This window comes from Mycothermus thermophilus (assembly GCF_041956435.1).
Source record: "Mycothermus thermophilus strain CBS 625.91 unplaced genomic scaffold VTJ04scaffold_1, whole genome shotgun sequence".
In the NCBI taxonomy this organism is placed as follows: Eukaryota; Fungi; Ascomycota; class Sordariomycetes; order Sordariales; family Chaetomiaceae; genus Mycothermus; species Mycothermus thermophilus.
Genome location: NW_027191427.1, coordinates 3,372,005 through 3,391,652, shown reverse-complemented (window position 1 = coordinate 3,391,652; position 19,648 = coordinate 3,372,005). Strand labels below are relative to the sequence as shown.

The window sequence follows — 19,648 nt, the reverse complement described above, 5'->3', positions numbered from 1 at the left end:
GATTGTTTCTCAGCCTCCGCCTGACCTTGGTTGAGTGCTTCATGGAAGCACAGAGCGTCCAATGAAAGACCACCGCTAAGGTACTTGGAAAGGAATTCGGAAATGTTGAAGCACAGGGACACCCTAAAACCAATGCAAGTCAGGACTCTGTACCATTGTCAGGCATGTATCTCACCGGTGCGGTGTTTGCACTGGATCTTGGATCTTCTCTCGACCTCAGGTATCAAGGGTGCGCAAGCGAAGTATGAAAGGGTGGGGCGTGAGTCACGTGACACGCGGGAGGCTGGATGACAGGGTCGTCGCGAAACATTGCGGGAAAACACCTCGAAACTGTAAAATGCGTATTTTCCAGACGCGTCCACCCCATCGCCCTCACTCGGATAACCAGCTTGCCGCGTCGCCGCGCGAGCTCCGCCTAGAGCTTGTTTCATATTTTATCCCAGTGAGAATCACTCGCTATTGACCCTCCGTCAAGATGCCGCGGGCGGTGGATCAGGACGTCCACAGTTGCTTCGTGGAATTTAAAGGCCAAGGTGGGTAACAACACCAGGTTTTCCAAGGCTGTCAGGTTACCTTGGGTATTTCCAGTACGAATTCACGGCGTCTTGGTAACTGACTACCTTACCAGGCAATGAGAAGTGCATGCTGGTCCAGTGTATCTACTGCCAGCAGGTCCGCGCAAAAAACACGACACGCCAGAAACAGCATCTCTTGCAATGCTCCCAGTACCTGGCCCATCACCCTGAGGTGGCCCTCCAACAGGCTTCAGCTGCGGCAGCGGCAACCACCTTGAACCCTCAGGGTCAACAACCTCCCACCGCGCAACCCCAGGTCCTCCCTGCCGCCCCGACCGCGACGAGCGACTCGACCCAGCCCCAACAGCCGACACAACATGTCCCGCACCCCGGTGCCGGCCCGGTCGGCCCGGTCCCGGGCTACACTCCAACCGATGGCGTCGCGGCTGCCGCTGCCGCCGCCGCCGCCGCCACGGAGCACACCAACCTGACCTTCATGCCGAACCCACGGATCAATGGCTCTCCCATGGCCCACCCACGACCGTCCCTGGGTCCCGGCGAAGGAACCCCCGCCAAAAAGCAGAAGACGAGGCCGTCTCTCGGATCTAACCTCCCCGAGATCCCGCTTCGCGAGGTCCACGCAGCATTTGAGGAGTTCCGTGCCAAGGAAGACGACAAATGCTTGTCGGCGAGGTGTAAATACTGCCAGCAGGTGCGGGCTAAGAATACCTCGCGGCAGCGTGAGCACCTCATGATATGCCCAGGCTATCAGTCGGTTCTTAAGGAGAAGATTCCGGCCAACAGCCTGCGCCACCAGTTTGATGACGATGATGTGGCCAGTTCGCTGGCTCTGCCGACGCCGTCCCTCGACCTCGACTTCCGCATGAGCATTAAAGTTAAGCCAAAGCTGAGTGTCGGGGCCACTGCCTCTGGCAAGCAGAGTTGGATTTCTTGCACGGGCGGGCAGTGGGCGGGTAGCTGGGGCAAGGGCATTCTTTTGGTAAGCTCCTTCTTGTTCCCTACTTGGTTTCATGCTGTTGCTAACATATCCATCCTCCTTCCAACAGCCTAGCGGCCAAGATATGCAGACTGCCACGAAGGACACAGCTACGCGTATCGACGCTCGCTACTTGATGCAGACGAGCGACGAACACCCTGCCCTCATCATCTGCAAGATGACGGGCTGGCTTACAGGCGAACGTGAGGTGATGGAGCGTCTACAGGACCCTGTTGCCGCCGACACCGTCGCTGCCAATCGCTACCGTCTCCGTGTTACCATGGAGCTTGAGACTGGCGACGAGCGGTACCAAGATCTCAACAACGGTATCTGGGTCGGCAGCGGCTGCCGTAGGGGCGGGGAGATTGTTTATGACGCGTACCGCGTCAACTGAATGGGCTTAATGGTGACATAATATCTTCAAGGGCGTGGGAGTGGTCTTTCGTAAACAGGGAGAGAAGGGTAACGACAGGTCGGTAATGTGGCTCATTTTCCTAGGGATTCGGGTCTCTATCTCAGCATGGGGAGGATATGTCTTTCGTCGAGTAATTTTTTTTCCACTTTCATTCTCGCGACGATGTCTTGATAATGCTGATGATAAATCACGTGCTCTGTGAGCTGTGGCTCTCCCACCCCGTGGCTCGAACCTGGTTGTTGGACTGTACTCCTCGGCCGTCCACTCTGGCACGGACAGCCCAGCGAGTGTGTAGGGGCAGTGCCAGCACGTGGGGGATTGCCGTCCGGGGGGGATGGTCCGGATATTTCCCGAGGAAACATGTTGCCAGCCTAACTTCCAGGTTCGCCACACCTTGTGGTTGCGCATCATACGAAACACTTGTGATCTATTATCAGCAAAAGTGTCACGGCTCTTATTTCCGGTTTCACTGTCTCTCATCCTGGGCGGTTCGCTCCGCGTGGCCGCCACATGGCCCAATTGAAGGAGGGGTAGCTACCTCACGTTCCAGGTTGTGCAACCACCGGCGACTACTTTCCATAAGTATCCCATTGAGACAATGTTTTCGGACCCGAAACGCATCCGTTTGCTTCCCCCTCTTTTTCCCGTTAGATGGCGACTACGTTCCAGGTTTCTGCATGTTTTACTCCGTAACACCCAGCCCTCTCTCCATGGAAACACACACGGCAAGTCGGGATGTGACGGCGGCTGGAGATCGCCGAACCGTCCGGGTCCACTGCCGCACCCGGGCGCTCTGCCCCGGAATGACCCACCGCACAGGGGGCATTGGCGACGTTAGCGGCGGGCGTCGCCGCCTCTAACTGTAACTAGCCCGACTTGGCCAGGCGGATGGCATGTCACCCATTCACTTCGGTGACCTTCGATGACTTGGACAGCTTGAGGGTGGTGAATTTGAAACTCAACAAATGAAATGCTTCTCCGTACTCGGTATCAAGGTAAGTACTCTATGCGCGTGACTTGAGAGGGAACAGGTGCATCTTTTGTGAATACTGTAGGTATCCTGAACGTTTTCTGACGGGCGTCACTTTTATTTCTTTAATATTTGTTTTTATTCTCATTGAAGGCTTTTCTGATTTCTTTCACGTTTATTTTCCTTCCTGATACTATTACTAATTACTTTTCGTTCACTTCTTGAGGTACTAATGCAGACTTCCATGAACGAGGCTATGAAACGGGCCTCTCGAAGCACACCAAGCTGTCCGATCCTTGCAGTACGAACGTTGTCCCGAGGATATGCATTATCCTGGAGATCTGCAAGAGGGAAACGTCAAGCATCGATTTGTGACAATTCCCCATCTACCTGCATCAGACTGGCATCTTCTGCGTCCTGCAGTGCAACCCAAACGGCGACGCACGACAACGCGGTGATTCCGTGCCGCGTGGCGTTGGCCCTGAAGGTGTCAAAGTACTAAGTACATACAGCATCTCCATGGCCCTAATCATCCCCGATCCTCGATCGAATCGAGGTGTTGCTCACATGGCAGAATCGCATGCGAGGGCCTTGAAGGTGAGAACGCCAACCTCCTCGTTGATTGGCACGTTGACGCTCGTCCCATGACTTGGTCGTACGATGGCGGCTGTAGGCGAACTGAAAAGTACAAGCGGGAAACGCATGTTACCCCTACCGGCTTATTGAGATGGGCCATCTCGCAAAAAACATGCAAGATAATCGATGGACGGGGAACTGACTGCGTGGTGGAGATATCTACCGAAAGGTATGTGCTCATATCTACCACCGATGATACCTCAAGTACTACCTACATCATTTGGTTTCCTGCTGTGTGACGACGGACATGTGCTGGCATCCGTTTGAGGACGTTTCACATTCCAGTGGGAGGTTGGGACCGGGGCAAAGAGGACTGGATGGATTTCAAGTTTCTCATTCAGCCATGATGCTGCGTGTTGTCTTTTTCCCGGCATAAAGACTGGGGATCGGACCCCGGCTTCCCATGTTGGCTGTGGCGAGACGGGTTTTTCTTGCTGCCTGCCACAACCGGCCGAGTCAGGTTCCTTTGGGAAATCAATAAATGCAGTGTCAGAAACCCGGAACATGCATCTATCTACCCGTAGCTTTTCAGTTCCCCGGTTGCAAGTTTACGTGTAATACCCTCTTGGGCACATTTTAATCCCAGGCGACATTGCTTCTGCTGACCTAGAATCAAGTCTAGAATCTCATTGAGTTCAACGCGATTCCGTTGGTGTCGTTTCGGACCAGAACGTACGGCTCCCCACCGTTTACTTCGACCACCTGGGGAAGGGCATTTCCAAAACTTGACCTTTGACGCCTTTCAAACTAACATCCATATTATGGAGTAAGAGTCCGAAAATACGTTCCTTGTGTCTTAAAACCACGTGTCGCCACCGGTGAACCGGGATATGAGCTATCGCCTTTTATTTAAAAAATACTGCGCCCAAGAAAGCTTGTTGGTGCGCCACTCCGAATCACTTGCCCTCCATGCCCGGCCGAGAATGACCGAAAAGGATATTATAGCCGGGCCGCAGCGGCTCCAGGTTTGCTACGGGACCGAAAATAAATACGGGACTCCCGTTGCTTGATCCCATGTGTTCATCATTGCGGTGGTCATTTCGCAAAGGAGAGCACCAACAATGCCTCTTCCAAGATACTAGGCGTTCTCTCCAGTATCACGGCCACTGAAGCCACTGAAAGTCCCGTCCTTTTAATACTACTCTATCCCCCAACTGGCTGTATGCATCTGCAGAGACTCTCCTTGGGATCGGGCCTGCTGTGTATGGACATCTGCTGCTAACAGGATCCTCGCCATGGGATTCTGGGGCTGTCAAGGTGTGAACTAAGGCAATGGATCTCCATTCCACATGCTGCAGGGTCTGACACTTTCCGGTAACCCCCTCACGGATACCCTATAACGCAAACTGGACCATTACGCAAGTGTGTCTGTCGTAGGTCTTATGAAGTAGGGACTGTCCGGGTTGGAATATACGGCGTTCCATGTTTCGTCCGGATGACCCTGTGTAGCCCAGACTCGAGGACTCCCCGCGGCAGCATTCCCCGATCTCCCCGAAGATGGGATTGTGATGTTTCCCTGGGCAACTTCAGCTCATGCAAGCAGACCATTCACATCTGTGGAGGAGGGCTCGCCGAGATGGGACTCCCACACGGCCGCATAATTATATCCCCGAGACTCTTTCGCTGTGGATTGGTCGTCCTTGCGGTGCATCTCATTCGCATGGCATCCGCGGAGAGGGCAACCGGGGATCCCTATTGGGCGTGTATTGCAGTCGTCATCCTGCGACAACACCGGGTGCCCGCCGAGTTACAGATCCTGTGGATGCCCGAATGCCGATGCGGGCGGTCAACAAGGCGTCCGGTTTGCTGACTTCCGCTCTGCCCGGTTTTCTGGAATGGCATGCTGTTCGCAGAAGGGGACCTTGTGGGATCAGGACCGCACAAGAAGGCAGGATCGGCGCTGACAGGACATCCTCCTGGCCATGATGATATCGCACGTGTGGGAGCTTCCGGACGGCTGCAGTTCAGATAGGCTTGAATGTGCCCCGATCCTCGATAAGGCAGGATTTTACGCGAGAGCTGGAGGCATGCGGAGTGACCTGGCCAAGGGGACTGTGTGAAAGGGCTGCTGAGAGGTTAGCCCACCAACTCACCTTACTCAAGGATTCCTTATGTCAAACGCGGACATAACGCAGCTCAGCGCTGCTCGCTTCAACAACATCGCCTTCCAACCGTCGAAATCTGAAGCAACGACCAGAAAGTTACCCCGAGTTTGCTTTTGACGACTGAGACTGTGGACAGTGCCTTCATGCAACAGCGTCCCTGGGAACCAACGTCAACGCTTCCATTCCGCAAATCGCTTTCATGGTACCGAGATGGACTCGGGCCAAAAGATTCTGTTGGGAGACGATAAAAACCCAGCCATAGCCTGCAGAAATACATGGCCCCCCAATCGAGTTTCGCATGTGCGTACCCAAAGCGCAAGCGTGTTTATTACCCAACTTTTGCTATGGAACTGAGACTCAAAGATTGAAAAACGTTGAAGATGAACCCTCTAACAAGATGACAGGACTTCAGTGACCCCGCCCTTGCTACCTCGCTATCGCCGTCCTCGCTGCCGGCAAACCCGGCCGTCCAATTTGCGAATGTTCCTCTTGCTCCGTGGAAAACGAGCCCTCCGACGAGTCACGCCATCTCTGGTTTCAGCGAGTCCTTTCTTCGACAAGGCCCTTCTCTGGCCTCTGGATTACCCAGTCCGGCCCCCACAGGTCCTGTCACATCGCCGCTTCCATGGGGTCGATCTGGACTCTGGGCCGCTGGGAGTTCAGCATGTCATGATCTGCCGCCGCCGAGTCCTCTTAGCCCGTCCACGGGCAGCGCAACAATGATGTCAGGACCCAGCCCATATCAGGCCGCACCACCTGGCGCGCCATTTTTCTCTGACAATCTCGTCGCCTTGCCTACATTGGATGCAATACCCAGTCACCTTACCACTAGTGGTGTTGGGTTTCATCATTCCGTGGACCTATGCCCCAGCGATCTTGGCCACCCGGCCGTTTATCAACAGGGCCATCCCTCAGAGGGGTTATGGGAAAGCTCGACATTTCCATCGCATGACCGCCAGGCCATGGGAGCACAGGGACATGTCATGGCCCTGGCTGCAGAGCGGCGTGTCAGCGTTCCAGAATCAGCGGTATTAACAGGGCCAAGCTGTCTGCCATCGCGTCGGTCAACGAAGCGCCCATCAGTATCCGATCAGGGACAAAATGGAGAAGAACATGGCTCAGCAAAGAAAGCGAGAGGGTCCCAAGTTACCCCAGAAACGATAACCCGGACAACCGCCCTGTCTATCAAGACACAACCAGGTGCTGAAACCAGCGAGGGCGTTGTCATCACCAAACTTCAGGACGGCGCCTCTTCTGGCTCTACTCTTGACTGCGGCCAGGAAGCAACCTACACCAACGATGCCTTAACTGCCAGTCCCAAACCCTCACTGTCGCATGTCAAGCAGAAGAACGAGTCCAGGGAACAAAACCACCAACCACCCACAGCCACACTACTGAAACCGGTACTTCGTACCGCCACACGTCGCCGCTCTCAGAACCAACCTCCCGCGAGCTCTCTTCCCAAACCCGGTGAAACGCCTGCCCGCCAGCGTGCCCGGACAAACCACAACCGTGTCGAGCAGCAGTATCGTCATCGACTCCAAGCGCGATTCGAATCACTATGTCGGGTTTTACCTCTTACCGACGCAGAGCATGATGAGGCGGCCGATGATGATAACTCGGTGGCTGAAGACGAAGATGAAGATGATCCGGAGGACGTGGCAGACGTCGCAAGAGAACCACGGAAGCGCCGTGGCCATGGTCAAAAGGACAACCACAACCAACAACAACGACGGATGAGTAAGGAGGCCGTGCTTCTCCTGGCCGAGCAGACGATACAAGAGCTTCAACACAAGGTTGAGCGTCTAGAAAAAGAGAAGGAGGTTCTGCTGAAGACGATGGGGCAGATGAGTGATCCGGGTTCTGCTCTCTCGGCGGGGTAACAAGACAATGGCATCAGAGAGAAGAATAAAACAGAGACTCGATCGAAAAGGCGCTGAGGAAAAGGTGATAATATGTTCCATGGACGAAAAATGTTTCAATAATAATATTAGATGTGGCTCTGTCTGTGATTCAGGAAGCCAAAGCCAGTACCTACGTAGTGAGGTGAAGCGTCTATTCTTCACACCCCTTCGCTTGCGCCATCTTCCTAAATTTGCTCTTTCTTTTCTCTTTCTCTTTCGCGCGTCTGTGCTAACATCATCTCGAACCAGAGAGGAGCTCATTCTGACAATGCCACCCGCTGGTGACAAGGAAACCAAAGGCTACGGGGCTGCCGGAGAAACCTGATAGATCGATTACAGGGGATTATGATTGGTTGGCAGAAAGTGCGTGAGGGGAAGGAGATATGGTGGGTTGGGCTCCTTCGCATGGCCGGGAACTCTTGTTCTCAGCATTGCGCCCGAGAAAGGTTAGGCAACCATCCTGGGACGCCTTATTTGCATCTCGAACCAACATTGTTCATTGTCAAGCAGTTAACATCGCCATATCGTAGCCGGCCATGTCAAAGGATCCTACTCCCAGCCATGGAGGCGGTTTCTTAAGCAAGTTGGGGTTCCGCTCTAGCCCAGCAATAGCTAATACGTCTCCCTTCGGACTGAAAGTCTTTGCGGAAGGGAGCAACCCAACGGTAGAGTAAGTGCTCCGTTTACCTGGTCCAGGAGGATTCAAGCCCATTGTTCCAATTTCGCAATGATTCAGTTGGATTCAACGTTTTAATATCCCATTAATCTAACTGCTCGTCCTCAGCATTGTCGCGGTCCACGGACTTAACGGCCATCGCGAGCAAACATGGACTGCTAACAACGGCGTCAACTGGCTTCGTGATCTTTTGCCAAACGACATCCCGAATGCACGCATCTTGTCCTGGGGCTACGACGCCAAAACGCATCGCACCTCACAGGTTAGCTGTCACTGCTTAGTATACAGGGACGCTTATACCCTCGTCGACGACTTCTGCCAGAATAGAGCCCGAACCAACGTACGTGGGATGTCTCTTTGGGAAGACTAGAAGTGACTTAAGTAATAATAATATCGTAACTTGATAGTCAATGGAGCGCCCGATTATTTTCGTGGCGCACAGCTTGGGTGGGATTGTCGTGAAATCCGTAAGTCTAGACTAGTCCACATCTCATACTTAAGGACCTTGGCTATTAACGTATGTACAAAGGCCCTTCTCCACTCTGAGTTGGCACGCAGAGGCTTCAGGGAGGAATACCGCTCGATCAGAAACTCTACATACGGCATCATCTTCATGGGCACGCCACACTTTGGCGCCGACGCAGCCCAGGTTGCAAGCTTACTGGTCAACGTTGTTTCTCTCTATATCAGGACAACGAAAGACATCCTAAAGCATCTCGAGCGTGACTCGGAATGGCTTCAGCAACAGCTCGCTCAATACGGCGCGATCAGTGGAGACTTCGTGACCCAGTACGCATACAAAGAATACAAAACTAAGACATTGGGTGGGAGTTGTATCATGGTACTGCGCACGAGCCTTCAAACGACGCTGTAGTTATGCTGACAAGAACCACGTTGTACCTCGCACGTCTGCAGTCGTCCCCGGTCACGCTGGTGCCGAACCCATTTGCATCCATGCCGACCATCGAAACATGGTGAAATATTCGTCATGCGAAGACCACGGTTACAAAGCTATCTCACAGCATCTAATGACCATGGCCATGGACGCACCAAAGGAGATCAGCAAGCGCTGGGGAGAGGAGAAGAGGGTGAATGAAGTCAAACTGGGCGGTGAGTCAACTTGTCAACTCAGAGATCTTGCTTTCTAACTATCAGTGAGGTTGACATCCACGCGAATCACAGGCTACGGTATGCACCAGTCTGATGCGTCTCACCAGGTGGCTTCAATTCAGTGTTTCCCAATACGAACGGTGCCCTCACCTGGGTTTCCCGCACCTTTAACAGCCCCGTTGGCTTCGGCTTTGCCTTCTACATCCCAAGGCCCTTCATGCCCGGTCACACGATACTCACCCACAGGGTTCTCATCGACAAGCCCGCCGGTTCCGGGTGTGTCCCCCGCAGTACCCTCGTCCATCAACTCAGCGTCATCTTACTCCGTCCGATTCGCCTTGCCGGATGTGAACAATCCGAAGACATTCGTCGCAAGGAAAAGAGTGCTAGAGGAAATCCACTGCAAAATAGTCAACAAAGACCATGGCCAGCGGATTGTCGTCGTTCAGGGGCTGAAGGGAATCGGCAAAACTCGACTAGCCGCCGAGTATGCCCGGCTTCATAAAGAAGACTACTCGGCCGTCTTTTGGTTGGATGCCACGGAAGAGGCATCATTGAGAGAAGGGTTCCGAAAAGCCGCTGATCGCATCGTCCATGATCATTCATCGGCTCCATGCATTGAGTGCGCGTTGGACGCTTACGACCTCAACACTACCGTACAGGGTGTCAAGCGCTGGCTTGAGATTCCTGGCAATGACCGTTGGCTCCTTGTCTATGACAACTACGACAATCAGGTGTCGAACCAGGCTAGATACAATATCCGACAATACCTGCCAAGTGCCGACCACGGGACCGTACTTATCACTACGCAGTCGCCCAAAGTCGCGGTCGGCCAAGAGCTCATCCAGCTTGGCAAGTTAAAGGAGGCTGAGGATGGCATTGATATGCTGGTTTGTTTGTCAGAAAGAGAGAGTTTGCGCAATGGTACGTCTCGGGCTACTCTACTGGCCAACACCAACGATTGGACACAATGTGGTTGCTAACAACTCTATAGATCCTTCCCTACGAGAGCTCATCACAGAACTTGACGGTTTTCCTCTCGTTCTTTCAGACTCCGGTGCATACTTCAGAAAATTTCCGATCACATGCGCAGACTATCTCAAGATTTACCGCGCGTCATGGCTCCGGTTACAAACTTCAATTCCCCGACACCTGGAAGATAAGGGGCTACATTCGGCACTAGATTCACTGTTTCCGCGGATAGAGCTGCAAAACGTCAACTCGGCTAGACTTCTCGAGCTATGGGCCTATTTCGACAGTGCAGATCTCTGGTTTGAGTTGTTGGCTGAAGGGCGCTCGGCTGGTCCTCCCTGGTTTCAAGAAATTACAGCTGATGCACCTAGCTTTTATGAAGCGGTTGGTGTCCTACGTGACTACGGTCTAGCGGAATCCTCGGTGGAACAGACACCTGGGTTGCACGGCTACAGCCTCCACAAGTACGTGCACTCATGGGCTGTGCATGTGCTCAACGACACAAAAAGCAAGATATCAGCGAAGCTGGCGATGAGATGTGTCTCACAACATGTGGCAGGCGATATCGAGGCTGCGGGGGGAGAGGGCGGTCGTCGATTGCTTCCGCATGCCGAGCGATGCTGGGATATGTTTGTGGATGGGTTGCTGGCCGACGAAAAAGACCCAAGTATTTTTTTTACGTCGGCTTCCTCTTGGGTGAAGATTTGTCAAAAATGGACAAGCCCATTGCGATGTACGAACAGGCATGCAAGCTTTATGACGCTTGGGAAGGAGAAAATCGCCCTCAACATAATATCGGGTTCTCCTACACCAATCTGGCGTGGCGTTACCAAGTTCAATGTCGGTATGATGAAGCTGTGGCCTCGTACCTACGGGGAATTCCTCTCGTCGAACGACAGTACGGCCCGGAGCACATCGAAACAGTGAAAAATGTTCGATTTCTTGGTTGGTGCTTCGAATGCAGTGGCAAGTGTGAAGAAGCTATCAGAGCGTACCTTCGTGCTCTCCCAGGCTATGAAGAGTTTTATGGGAAGGATCACGAGGAAACTCATGGCGTCATAACGGATTTAGCGGACGCATATGAAAAGGGAGCTAGGTTTGAGGACGCTCGGTCCATGCTGGAGCGACTGCGTCAAGGCTATGAAAACGCCAAGGGACCCTCACATCAAATGACCTTGGGCGTTTTGAAGAGACTAGGCAAAGTGTACGAATGCGTTAGGAATGCATGAGGAGAAAGTGGCTGTGTTGAAGAGAGTTGCTGAACAAGAACAGGTTGAGGATGGGGCTGGGGGAGAAAAGACATGTGAGTCGAGGAACACGTGAGGCAACAGTACGAGGATGCAAAAACGGAACATAGAGACCAAAGACAGCAGATCGAGGTTAAGCGGGGATACTCTCGACAAATATCAGCATCGAGCTCTCTGGTCTGAAAGCCGGAGCAAAGGTCAGCGTCATTTGATGGCCTGGGTTTGGGCACATTGACTTGGGACTTAATACCACAGACTGACATGGATCCGGGAATCTTGACGGCCATCAATTAACTGGATGTTCAACATAGGAAATTAAGTGTGATAGAATTAGATACTATAAAAATAAGCAGCAAAAGAGGTGTGTTGATGGCTTCAGAAGTAGAGCTTTGCCCCAGATCCTCCTGGAAAAGATTTCTAGTCCGATGTAACACTGCCTGACCTACCTAGTCGAGAGAAATTTTAGGGTCGCATGAGGAGAAGTCTATCATGGAGTAAGGCGTGTTCTCCAACCAGCGCGGGCTGGGAGCTTGAAGCTGAGCTTGTGATGACGTCGAGTATCCAGGCAGCGAGGGACCAGGACAGCTGAGGCAACCTACGGTGTAATAGTTCCCCACTTATGCCAATATTCTTTCATCCACTGTGATGACCAAATAGTGATGTCCCTGGTCTCATCTTTTGTCCGCCTTTGATCATAGAGAGGCTGGAGTCTTCAGAGAGATGGGAAGAAGATATGTTGGCGCAGAGGAAAGCCAAGGGCGCAGCAACAGCTCGGCGAGCATAGCGACAGGTGGCAGCCGCCCGGCAGGTTTGGCGTCGCTGATTGGCTTCCGGGACCTTGAACCTTGACGGCCCCGGTCCCTCGCAGCACGGGCCCGCGGATGGAAAGAGTCGCTGCTCTCTTTCCCTCTTTTTCTTCTTTCTTGCGCCCAGCAGCGCTGCATCCCACCGTTAACAGCCTGGAGTCCACAGAGCGCAACGGCCAAACCCTCGACCCGCGACATCAACGCTGTGACTTATACTCATCAAAAATTCAGCAACACCCAAGCCTGAATCATACTGGAATGCCATATCGTTCATCTATTTCAATTCTTCATTATTGAACCCTTCAAAAATTCGGGAATTTCGAGTGGGTTGTCGCGAGGCATGGCTGATCAATGCATCATCTGTCTTGAGCCCCTGGAGGCTGCTGACGAGGTTGCGGCAACACCAGCCCCGCTAGCTTCCGGTACACAGCAGCTCCCGCAGGACCAACAACAGCAGCAACACCAATCCACCGCCGAAAATACCAACACTCTCAGTTTGCCCAAGACCTCAACACAACAAAAAATCGCTACAGCACCCGACGATTCCACCGGATCCAATGTAGCGAAAATCGAAGCGTGCGGCCATCTGCTGCACGACGCCTGCTTGCGGGAATGGAACGACAAAGCCAACAGTTGCCCCATCTGCCGCCAGGTTGTCCACACCGTCACGGTCTACGACAAGGTTGGAGGTATGTTCGATTGACGATGTGCAACCCATTTCTTGCAATTCCTTGACAGTACAGTTTGTTAACAAATCGCATTTTCAGGCAATGTCATTTCGACCCGGGAAGTCGAGGACAAGAAGCAAGTACCCGTCGTCCCTGATCTCGATCCCCGAGACTGGATGGAGGAACTGCCCGACGAGGCCGACTATGCCGACAGCCGTTGCGTTGTATGCGACTCGACTGGAGATGAGGAGGTGCTACTCCTTTGCGACAGCTGCGATGCTGCCTATCATACCCACTGCATCGACTTGGACGAGGTTCCACGGGGCCCCTGGCTGTGCATGGAGTGCGAGCATGCCCTGGGACCTGACAATCTTCCACCTGTTGCGAGCAGGAGCCATGTCCCCTCTGGCCGCGGCTATTACTTTCCGCGCACCCAAGCCAGCATGCGGCGGGCGAGGCAGCGGGCTCGGTCCGACGAGTGGCAGGGTGCTTGGGGCCGCATTACTGGCCGTGTTTGGGATGCGCTTGAGTTGGATCTCGATTACCATGATGAGGAAGACTCGGCGGTCATTGCGGGCCTTCATCGGTCTCGTCAGCTTCGAGAGTGGGAGCGCGAAGAGCACGAACGGTGGCAACAACGGCTTAACATCGCTTCTCGTCTCGGCGCTAGGGACGTGTTCCTGAGCAACATGACGCGGTGGGTGGAGCGCCCCCAGCCAGATCCGACAACACGAGAGGAGCGGCTTGCCTGGGGCGCACTTGAGAAAGCCAGGGATATGGAGTCGCGAAAGAGGAAGTCACGATCCGCCTCGGCTGAGGCCCGAGAGGCGGAGCCGCATCATGAGCCTGAGAGGAAGCTCAAGCGGCCTAGGACGCGGCGGCCACAACCTCAAGCTGGGGAGTCGTCTTCTGCCGCAGGGGAGGCTGGACAGTCCAGCCGATCACGCCCGTCAGCAGTGTCAGCATCAACGGCTGACGCCACCCCGTCTTTCCTGTCTTCGTTGCTCAAGGAAGTAGAGATGAGCACCCCGTCAGATGAAGAACGGCTCACTCGCATGTTTGGACCGATTCCCAGTGTCAATGACGCGCTTTCCCCCGCACGGTCTCCGTCACACAGTCCTGGGGCGATCACACCGCCGAATCGCTCCAGCTCACCCATCATGACCTTGAGCTCACATATCGCGCCTGTCTACGCGCCACCGTCATTTTCCCCGACGCGGGGGTTATCTTTAGAGTCCGCAAGAGGTTCGCGGTCTTCGTCGCCACACAAACGCCCACTCCCGGAAAACCAGTCTTCTCCCGAGAACAGCGATTCCGAGCGTCGCAGCCGTGGCCCGCAAAGAGGCCATACCAGCCACAATACCAACGCCCACGGCCCATTAGAGCTCAGGCAACATCCCAGCAGTAGGAGCCAAGCGGTTGAGAATAACCAGAGGTCACAGAACACATCTCCAGCGCGGGCGGCTCTGACACGCGAGATGAAAGAAAACATTAGCCGGATCGTTCGCGGTGCTCTCAAGCCGCACTGGCATTCGCAGAAGTTGACTGCGGAACAATACGAGACTATAAACCGCGAGATCTCGCGCAAACTTTACGAGGAGGTTAAGACACCCGAGATTGACGAGGAGACGCAGAAAGGATGGGAGCGTTTGGCCACGCAAGAGGTGGCGAGGGCGGTAGCTTCTTTGCAGGCGTAGCCAACGACGGTCTGCATCGAACTGTGCCCAACACAAAGCTGAAACCTGATCAACTTCACTTCACCGACCGGGTTTCCAGCACCTGGAAAGTCAAAGTGCTGGACGCCGTTGGCTGACCACATTCTGCGCTTGTCGCGAGGATGGCGGAGCTAGTATGGTTCCAACAGCACCATCTTTTTAAAGTGTCCAATTGTGTGCTTTCTATCATCGGCGTTTTGATCACGGGACCACAAGAGGATGCAGCAATGGGGTGTTCATGGGATGGGGACGGAGTTCTGGCGCAAGGGTGACTGGAGCATGGTGATTGTCATCGTCAAGGATACCCAGTGGCCAAGGCCCAGACGTGGGAAGCCCTCAAGTGAGGATTTCATGGACCGTCAAGGAGAAATCTGTGTTTGGCGTTCCTGCGTTGCTTTGGTTTTCGGCTTCTACGCGTTCGCATTACAGAGGAGTTGGTAATGGACAGGGCGATTGGAGTTTTAGTTTCTCCTAGGTAGATCTAGGCACATCATTGATATGGACTGCGGTGATTATTTTCGATTCTACGTCTAGAGTATCATGGTAGATGGGAATGTCTTTATAGCCACCCTGAACCACGTCGAGTGGAAGCCATTGAGAGTAGAAGAGCATTACACATGCTCATGTAAAAGCGATACAATGGATGCATACGTTCAGCCCATCTTCTTCGCCGACCACGTCGATCCAGAATGATGAAAAATGTGTGCGGCATCTATCTAACAGCCACCCGGTGGGAAAATGCCTTTCGGCGCAGGAGCCGCTAGCGAATTAGCCGCATTTGAATTTGGTCTGGGCACCGGAAATGATCAGGACGTTTTGGAGGAGCGAGAAACAGTCTTGATGATAAGGATTGGTGCCGTGATGAGAGAAAGGAAGAAGAGGAAGGAGAGAGGAAAGGGAACGTCAAAAAAGACCCAAAATTTCACCAAGATGCGGCACGTGCACCGAACTACGCTAATACATAGGTAGAAGGCGGTGAAGGTGGGACAGAGTTCAGAGTGGATCCTGCCGCGGAAGCTGGTGTGGGAAATTTTGGCCCGCAACGCCGCAAACAGTCCCGAGATGAGGGTCCTTGAGTTCAGAGGAGAGACACCCAGCACGCCGACATTTTGACACCTCATCCAGACCACCGGTTCGCCGTGGGAGTGAGGGAACGCAAGAAGGCGTCACGACGGACCACCACCAACCATGATGTCGGCGCCGGGTCGAGGGTCGGCTCTGTTGAAGAGTAGGTCGCCCTGGTCTGTTTCTTTGGTGGTGGCATGCCGGACCTGCGTCTGGGAGGGGCAACAACGGGAATTGAAGCAATTGACGTCTCTAACGTGTCGGCGATAGGCTCGCAGAGGATCTGCGCCCAGTGCACTCGCTCTACAAGACCCAGGATACCAGCCATCCCCTCCCGCACCGTCTCTACCTCAACAACGAGGGGCACAGCGCCAGTAGCGTCCGCGACGATGTCAACTCCCGCCTCCCGCCGCCGCTATGCCACCGAGGCTTCCACCACCCCCGAGTCCACCTCCCAACATTCCGTGTCATCATCACCAGCCCCACCTCCACCTGTGACCTCCTCCCCTGACGAACCCAGCGCCACCCCTCAAACCACCTCCAGCCCGCGGCACTACACTATTTACGGGGGTATCATCCTTTCCCGGCCTCCCCTCCTCACGCGCGACCAGACTCCGTTCGAGTCTGCCTTCTACCTCTACCAAAAGCGCCTCAACGAGCGCCTATCGGCGCCCTTCCGCGCCGCGTACTACTTCAAGCCCGACTCTGCTCTCGACCTGGACTGGCGCCTCAAACTGAAAGAGCGCCACGGCGTGGCTGCCAAGGATATCGGCCGGTACAACCCGCGCGGGCGGATGGGGTGGAACGACGAGGTCATGGTCGGCTCGCCGCTCGGCGATCCCGAGCATATCAGGGAGCAGCTGCTGAAGGATGCGGAAATCAGGGTGAGCGAAGATGGCGAGCCCATCCCGCCCGAGGACCGGGTTCCGGTGGAGAGGCCGATGCCAAGGCGCACCGAGGCGGATGAGAAGAACGACACGCGTCGTCTGGACCGGGCGCTGGATAAGACGCTGTATTTGCTCATCAAGCGCGGCGAGGGGGAGCAGGCGAGGTGGGAGTTCCCGTCTGGGAAAGTTTTGACGAATGAGGCGCTTCATAACGTAAGTTATAAACCCAACTTTATTCATGTCTACCTTGTGGCATTACTGACGAACGGACACGGGGACAGACCGCGGCCCGCGTCCTCACCGAATCCGCCGGCGTCAACATGAATACGTGGATCGTCGGCCGTGTGCCCATCGCGCACCACGTTGTGCCGCCCCAGTTCGACGAGGCCACCGGCCAAGTTGTTACACGCGGTGTCAAGACCTTCTACCTCAAGGGCCGCATCATGGCCGGGCAGGTCAACCTGTCCAAGGATAACCCCTATGGTATCACCGACTTCCAATGGCTCACCAAAGATGAGTGCAACGGTGTCCTCCCCAGGGATCTGTATGCCAGCGTGAGGGGTATGTTTGAGCTGAGGTAGATAGCCCCCCGTGGGGCAATGGGGAGGGAAGGTGGCGGGTGTTGGGTTTGTGCCGTCTGGCATTGTATTGTGCTCGAGATATGTATGTATGCCATATATAGAAAAGACCGTATGTCCTCGGAGATCTGTATGTCGGAGTGTTTGTCGCAAATGACATCGACATTCTTGAACAAACTGATGACATAAAAGTTTATTGAACAATACGCTGCCTTGCTCTATCCTACTCTGCTTCGAGGTCGATGACTACAGGTCCACTCCCAGGCCACAGTTTATTCCCAAGCCCTTTCCATTCCTCCCACTTCAACGGAGGACCAGCTTTATCCGATGCCTCTCCTCCGTCCTTCAGTCGGACGCCAGCTCGCGCACATCGAAACGGATTAAGTTCTTCAAACGGATCCGGAGCCTCGTCCCACGCGTCGCTCCTGACCAGGGTAGTGGTGCTGCTGCTCCTCGTGCTCAAGCCGCCTCCGCTTGGAGTAGTCTCTGAGCCGATACTGCTGCTGCTCCTAATTGAAGCTAGAGAGCTTGTTCGACAGCCCGAGCCATCGCGGCAGACGCAATGACTTCTTCTACCACAACCACAATGGCCAGGGTTTCCCAGCAGCGGACTACAAATTCCACCTGTTACCTTAGACATGCCAGCATCCCCTCTCCGCGCAAGCGCCAGCTCTCTCTCCGTAGCAACCAGCACAACCGCCGTCATCCAACTGTCGTAGCCCGCATGATGTGCCCCAGCAGAACCAGGCTTGCGCGGGTCAAACCCAGGTTCAGGGACCACGCGCACCGGGAAATGACCCTCGCCAATGACCACCGTGTCCTCCTCCACGCCAGAGTGCGCCCTGAGCAAGGACTCGTACAGCGTCTGTAAGCGGGTCGCTTTGCTGATCGCCTTCACCATGGCCTTTTCGCCTGGACCTCTGGGGGGTATGATGGTCAGAGTGTCCCGGCGAAGTGTTGCGCCGACTTGGCTGGCGATGTACTTAGTATCCAGCACCCGAGGGAAGAGGTGGTGGAGATTGCGGCGGAGGGATCCTGGGTCGATATCGTTGAGGGTTTTGTTGACGGGGCCTTCGTTGTTGTCCGCAAGGAAGGTCTCGTGCAGGAAACATAGGTCGTGAAAGACGTTGTGACCCACGAGGATCGGTCCGCCGTCTCTCAATTGTCTTCCCATGGCAGATGGTTCGATTGGGGTGTCAGCCGGAGATGCGCACATGATTTGGTCCAGGCTCCGTCGTCGAAGGGCTAGGCGATGCTCGGCATAGAGGAGCGCTTGATGGGTCTTGATTGCTTGGATGGCTGGAGGAACTTCCTTGTATGCGGATGCGATCCTCGTCAACGCTCGAGATTCGGTGATGTGGTGGTAGTTGTGACTCCTTGCTCCAAGCTCAGGTGCTGGATCCCGAAAGCCAGGAGGCAGCAGCAGCTCTGGTGGAATGCTGCTCGCAAATGGGGTCCCGACGAGAGCTTCGATGACGTATCGGAATGCTTCAAGACCGTCAGCTCACCATCAAATCAACGACCTAACTACAACGAAGGGTCAACCTGCCGGTCTGGAGAACAATGTATTCCGTCCACACTTGATGCTTGCTCCTCTGCTGCCGATACCCTTCGTCGTTAAGACGCCGCTCGTCGTCTTTCGCACAAGCTTCACCACCTTTCTCCCATACAGAGGGATTCCCCATTCTTGGTGCATAAAAGTTCCTTGCCATTGTTTCTTCTGTCCGGCTCAGGTACGGAATCCCCTGGGCAAATGTCTTACCAAACTCGAAGTTATGATCTCTGAGAAACTGTAGGCTTTCAGGAGAGAAGACTAGCTGGCGGTCGAATACCCTGGACAGGGCAGGGTTGGGAGGCACAAACTCCGGAGTGAGGTGGAAGGTAAACGTCCGGGAGCGATACTCTGCCATGGAGAATTGTCAGCTTGATGATGCTCCCCCTGATGGGCTCTTGACACTAGAGCTCTGGGGACACGCAAGACAGACCTTCGTTCTGGTAGTCCCATGTAAGGCACGTCAATCCAAACTCCAGCACCTGGAACGTCCTGGCTGCTTCAATTGCCTGTCGGTAAGCAGCTTTCTCAGAGTGGTCACGAAGCCTGGACATAGGCGATGAGATTCCCGTCATCTCCAGGTCAAAGGCAACATAGTCTGCCAGGGAAATGGCCTCAACCACGACCGGAAGTGTCTGCCAAAAGTTGAAGCGATCTATATCCATGGTTTTACGTCGCAGAGCAGTGGTCTTGGGACGACGGAGGCTTGAGGTAAACGGCTAGCACGCGTGATAGATAGGGCTATTCAAGGAGTGGCGGTTCTGGTTGACTGGGATGGACCGACTGGGGGACAAATCGAGGGAGAATATAGGTCTACAGGTCGAACGGAT

General features: G+C 54.4%; 8 protein-coding genes across 8 annotated transcripts; 7 read left to right on the top strand and 1 right to left on the bottom strand.

The window, feature by feature from the left end:
- Positions 1–475: 475 nt before the first annotated feature.
- On the top strand, positions 476–1,906 carry VTJ04DRAFT_1253 (uncharacterized protein; the record flags this gene model as incomplete). Its single annotated transcript, XM_069358921.1, has 3 exons — positions 476–533; positions 629–1,515; positions 1,583–1,906. 3 exons carry the CDS (start codon positions 476–478, stop codon positions 1,904–1,906), a joined length of 1,269 nt encoding a protein of 422 aa, XP_069223862.1.
- Positions 1,907–6,600: 4,694 nt separating this feature from the next.
- Positions 6,601–7,521, top strand: VTJ04DRAFT_1252 (uncharacterized protein; the record flags this gene model as incomplete). Its single annotated transcript, XM_069358920.1, has 1 exon — positions 6,601–7,521. One exon carries the CDS (start codon positions 6,601–6,603, stop codon positions 7,519–7,521), a length of 921 nt encoding a protein of 306 aa, XP_069223861.1.
- A 557-nt stretch (positions 7,522–8,078) lies between these two features.
- Positions 8,079–9,196, top strand: VTJ04DRAFT_1251 (uncharacterized protein; the record flags this gene model as incomplete). Its single annotated transcript, XM_069358919.1, has 5 exons — positions 8,079–8,212; positions 8,327–8,558; positions 8,626–8,685; positions 8,748–9,059; positions 9,134–9,196. 5 exons carry the CDS (start codon positions 8,079–8,081, stop codon positions 9,194–9,196), a joined length of 801 nt encoding a protein of 266 aa, XP_069223860.1.
- Positions 9,197–9,246: 50 nt separating this feature from the next.
- VTJ04DRAFT_1250 (uncharacterized protein) lies at positions 9,247–10,557 on the top strand (the record flags this gene model as incomplete). Its single annotated transcript, XM_069358918.1, has 6 exons — positions 9,247–9,328; positions 9,401–9,406; positions 9,451–9,675; positions 9,740–10,252; positions 10,323–10,455; positions 10,533–10,557. The coding sequence occupies 6 exons, from the start codon at positions 9,247–9,249 to the stop codon at positions 10,555–10,557; spliced, it is 984 nt and encodes a 327-aa protein (XP_069223859.1).
- Positions 10,558–12,693: 2,136 nt separating this feature from the next.
- VTJ04DRAFT_1249 (uncharacterized protein) lies at positions 12,694–14,718 on the top strand (the record flags this gene model as incomplete). Its single annotated transcript, XM_069358916.1, has 2 exons — positions 12,694–13,042; positions 13,121–14,718. The coding sequence occupies 2 exons, from the start codon at positions 12,694–12,696 to the stop codon at positions 14,716–14,718; spliced, it is 1,947 nt and encodes a 648-aa protein (XP_069223858.1).
- A 237-nt stretch (positions 14,719–14,955) lies between these two features.
- VTJ04DRAFT_1248 (uncharacterized protein) lies at positions 14,956–15,177 on the top strand (the record flags this gene model as incomplete). Its single annotated transcript, XM_069358915.1, has 1 exon — positions 14,956–15,177. The coding sequence occupies one exon, from the start codon at positions 14,956–14,958 to the stop codon at positions 15,175–15,177; it is 222 nt and encodes a 73-aa protein (XP_069223857.1).
- Positions 15,178–15,924: 747 nt separating this feature from the next.
- VTJ04DRAFT_1247 (mitochondrial 54S ribosomal protein mL46) lies at positions 15,925–17,269 on the top strand (the record flags this gene model as incomplete). Its single annotated transcript, XM_069358914.1, has 3 exons — positions 15,925–15,964; positions 16,072–16,901; positions 16,970–17,269. 3 exons carry the CDS (start codon positions 15,925–15,927, stop codon positions 17,267–17,269), a joined length of 1,170 nt encoding a protein of 389 aa, XP_069223856.1.
- A 386-nt stretch (positions 17,270–17,655) lies between these two features.
- On the bottom strand, positions 17,656–19,483 carry VTJ04DRAFT_1246 (uncharacterized protein; the record flags this gene model as incomplete). Its single annotated transcript, XM_069358913.1, has 5 exons — positions 17,656–17,775; positions 17,898–18,186; positions 18,250–18,754; positions 19,029–19,169; positions 19,252–19,483. The coding sequence occupies 5 exons, from the start codon at positions 19,481–19,483 to the stop codon at positions 17,656–17,658; spliced, it is 1,287 nt and encodes a 428-aa protein (XP_069223855.1).
- Positions 19,484–19,648: the final 165 nt, after the last annotated feature.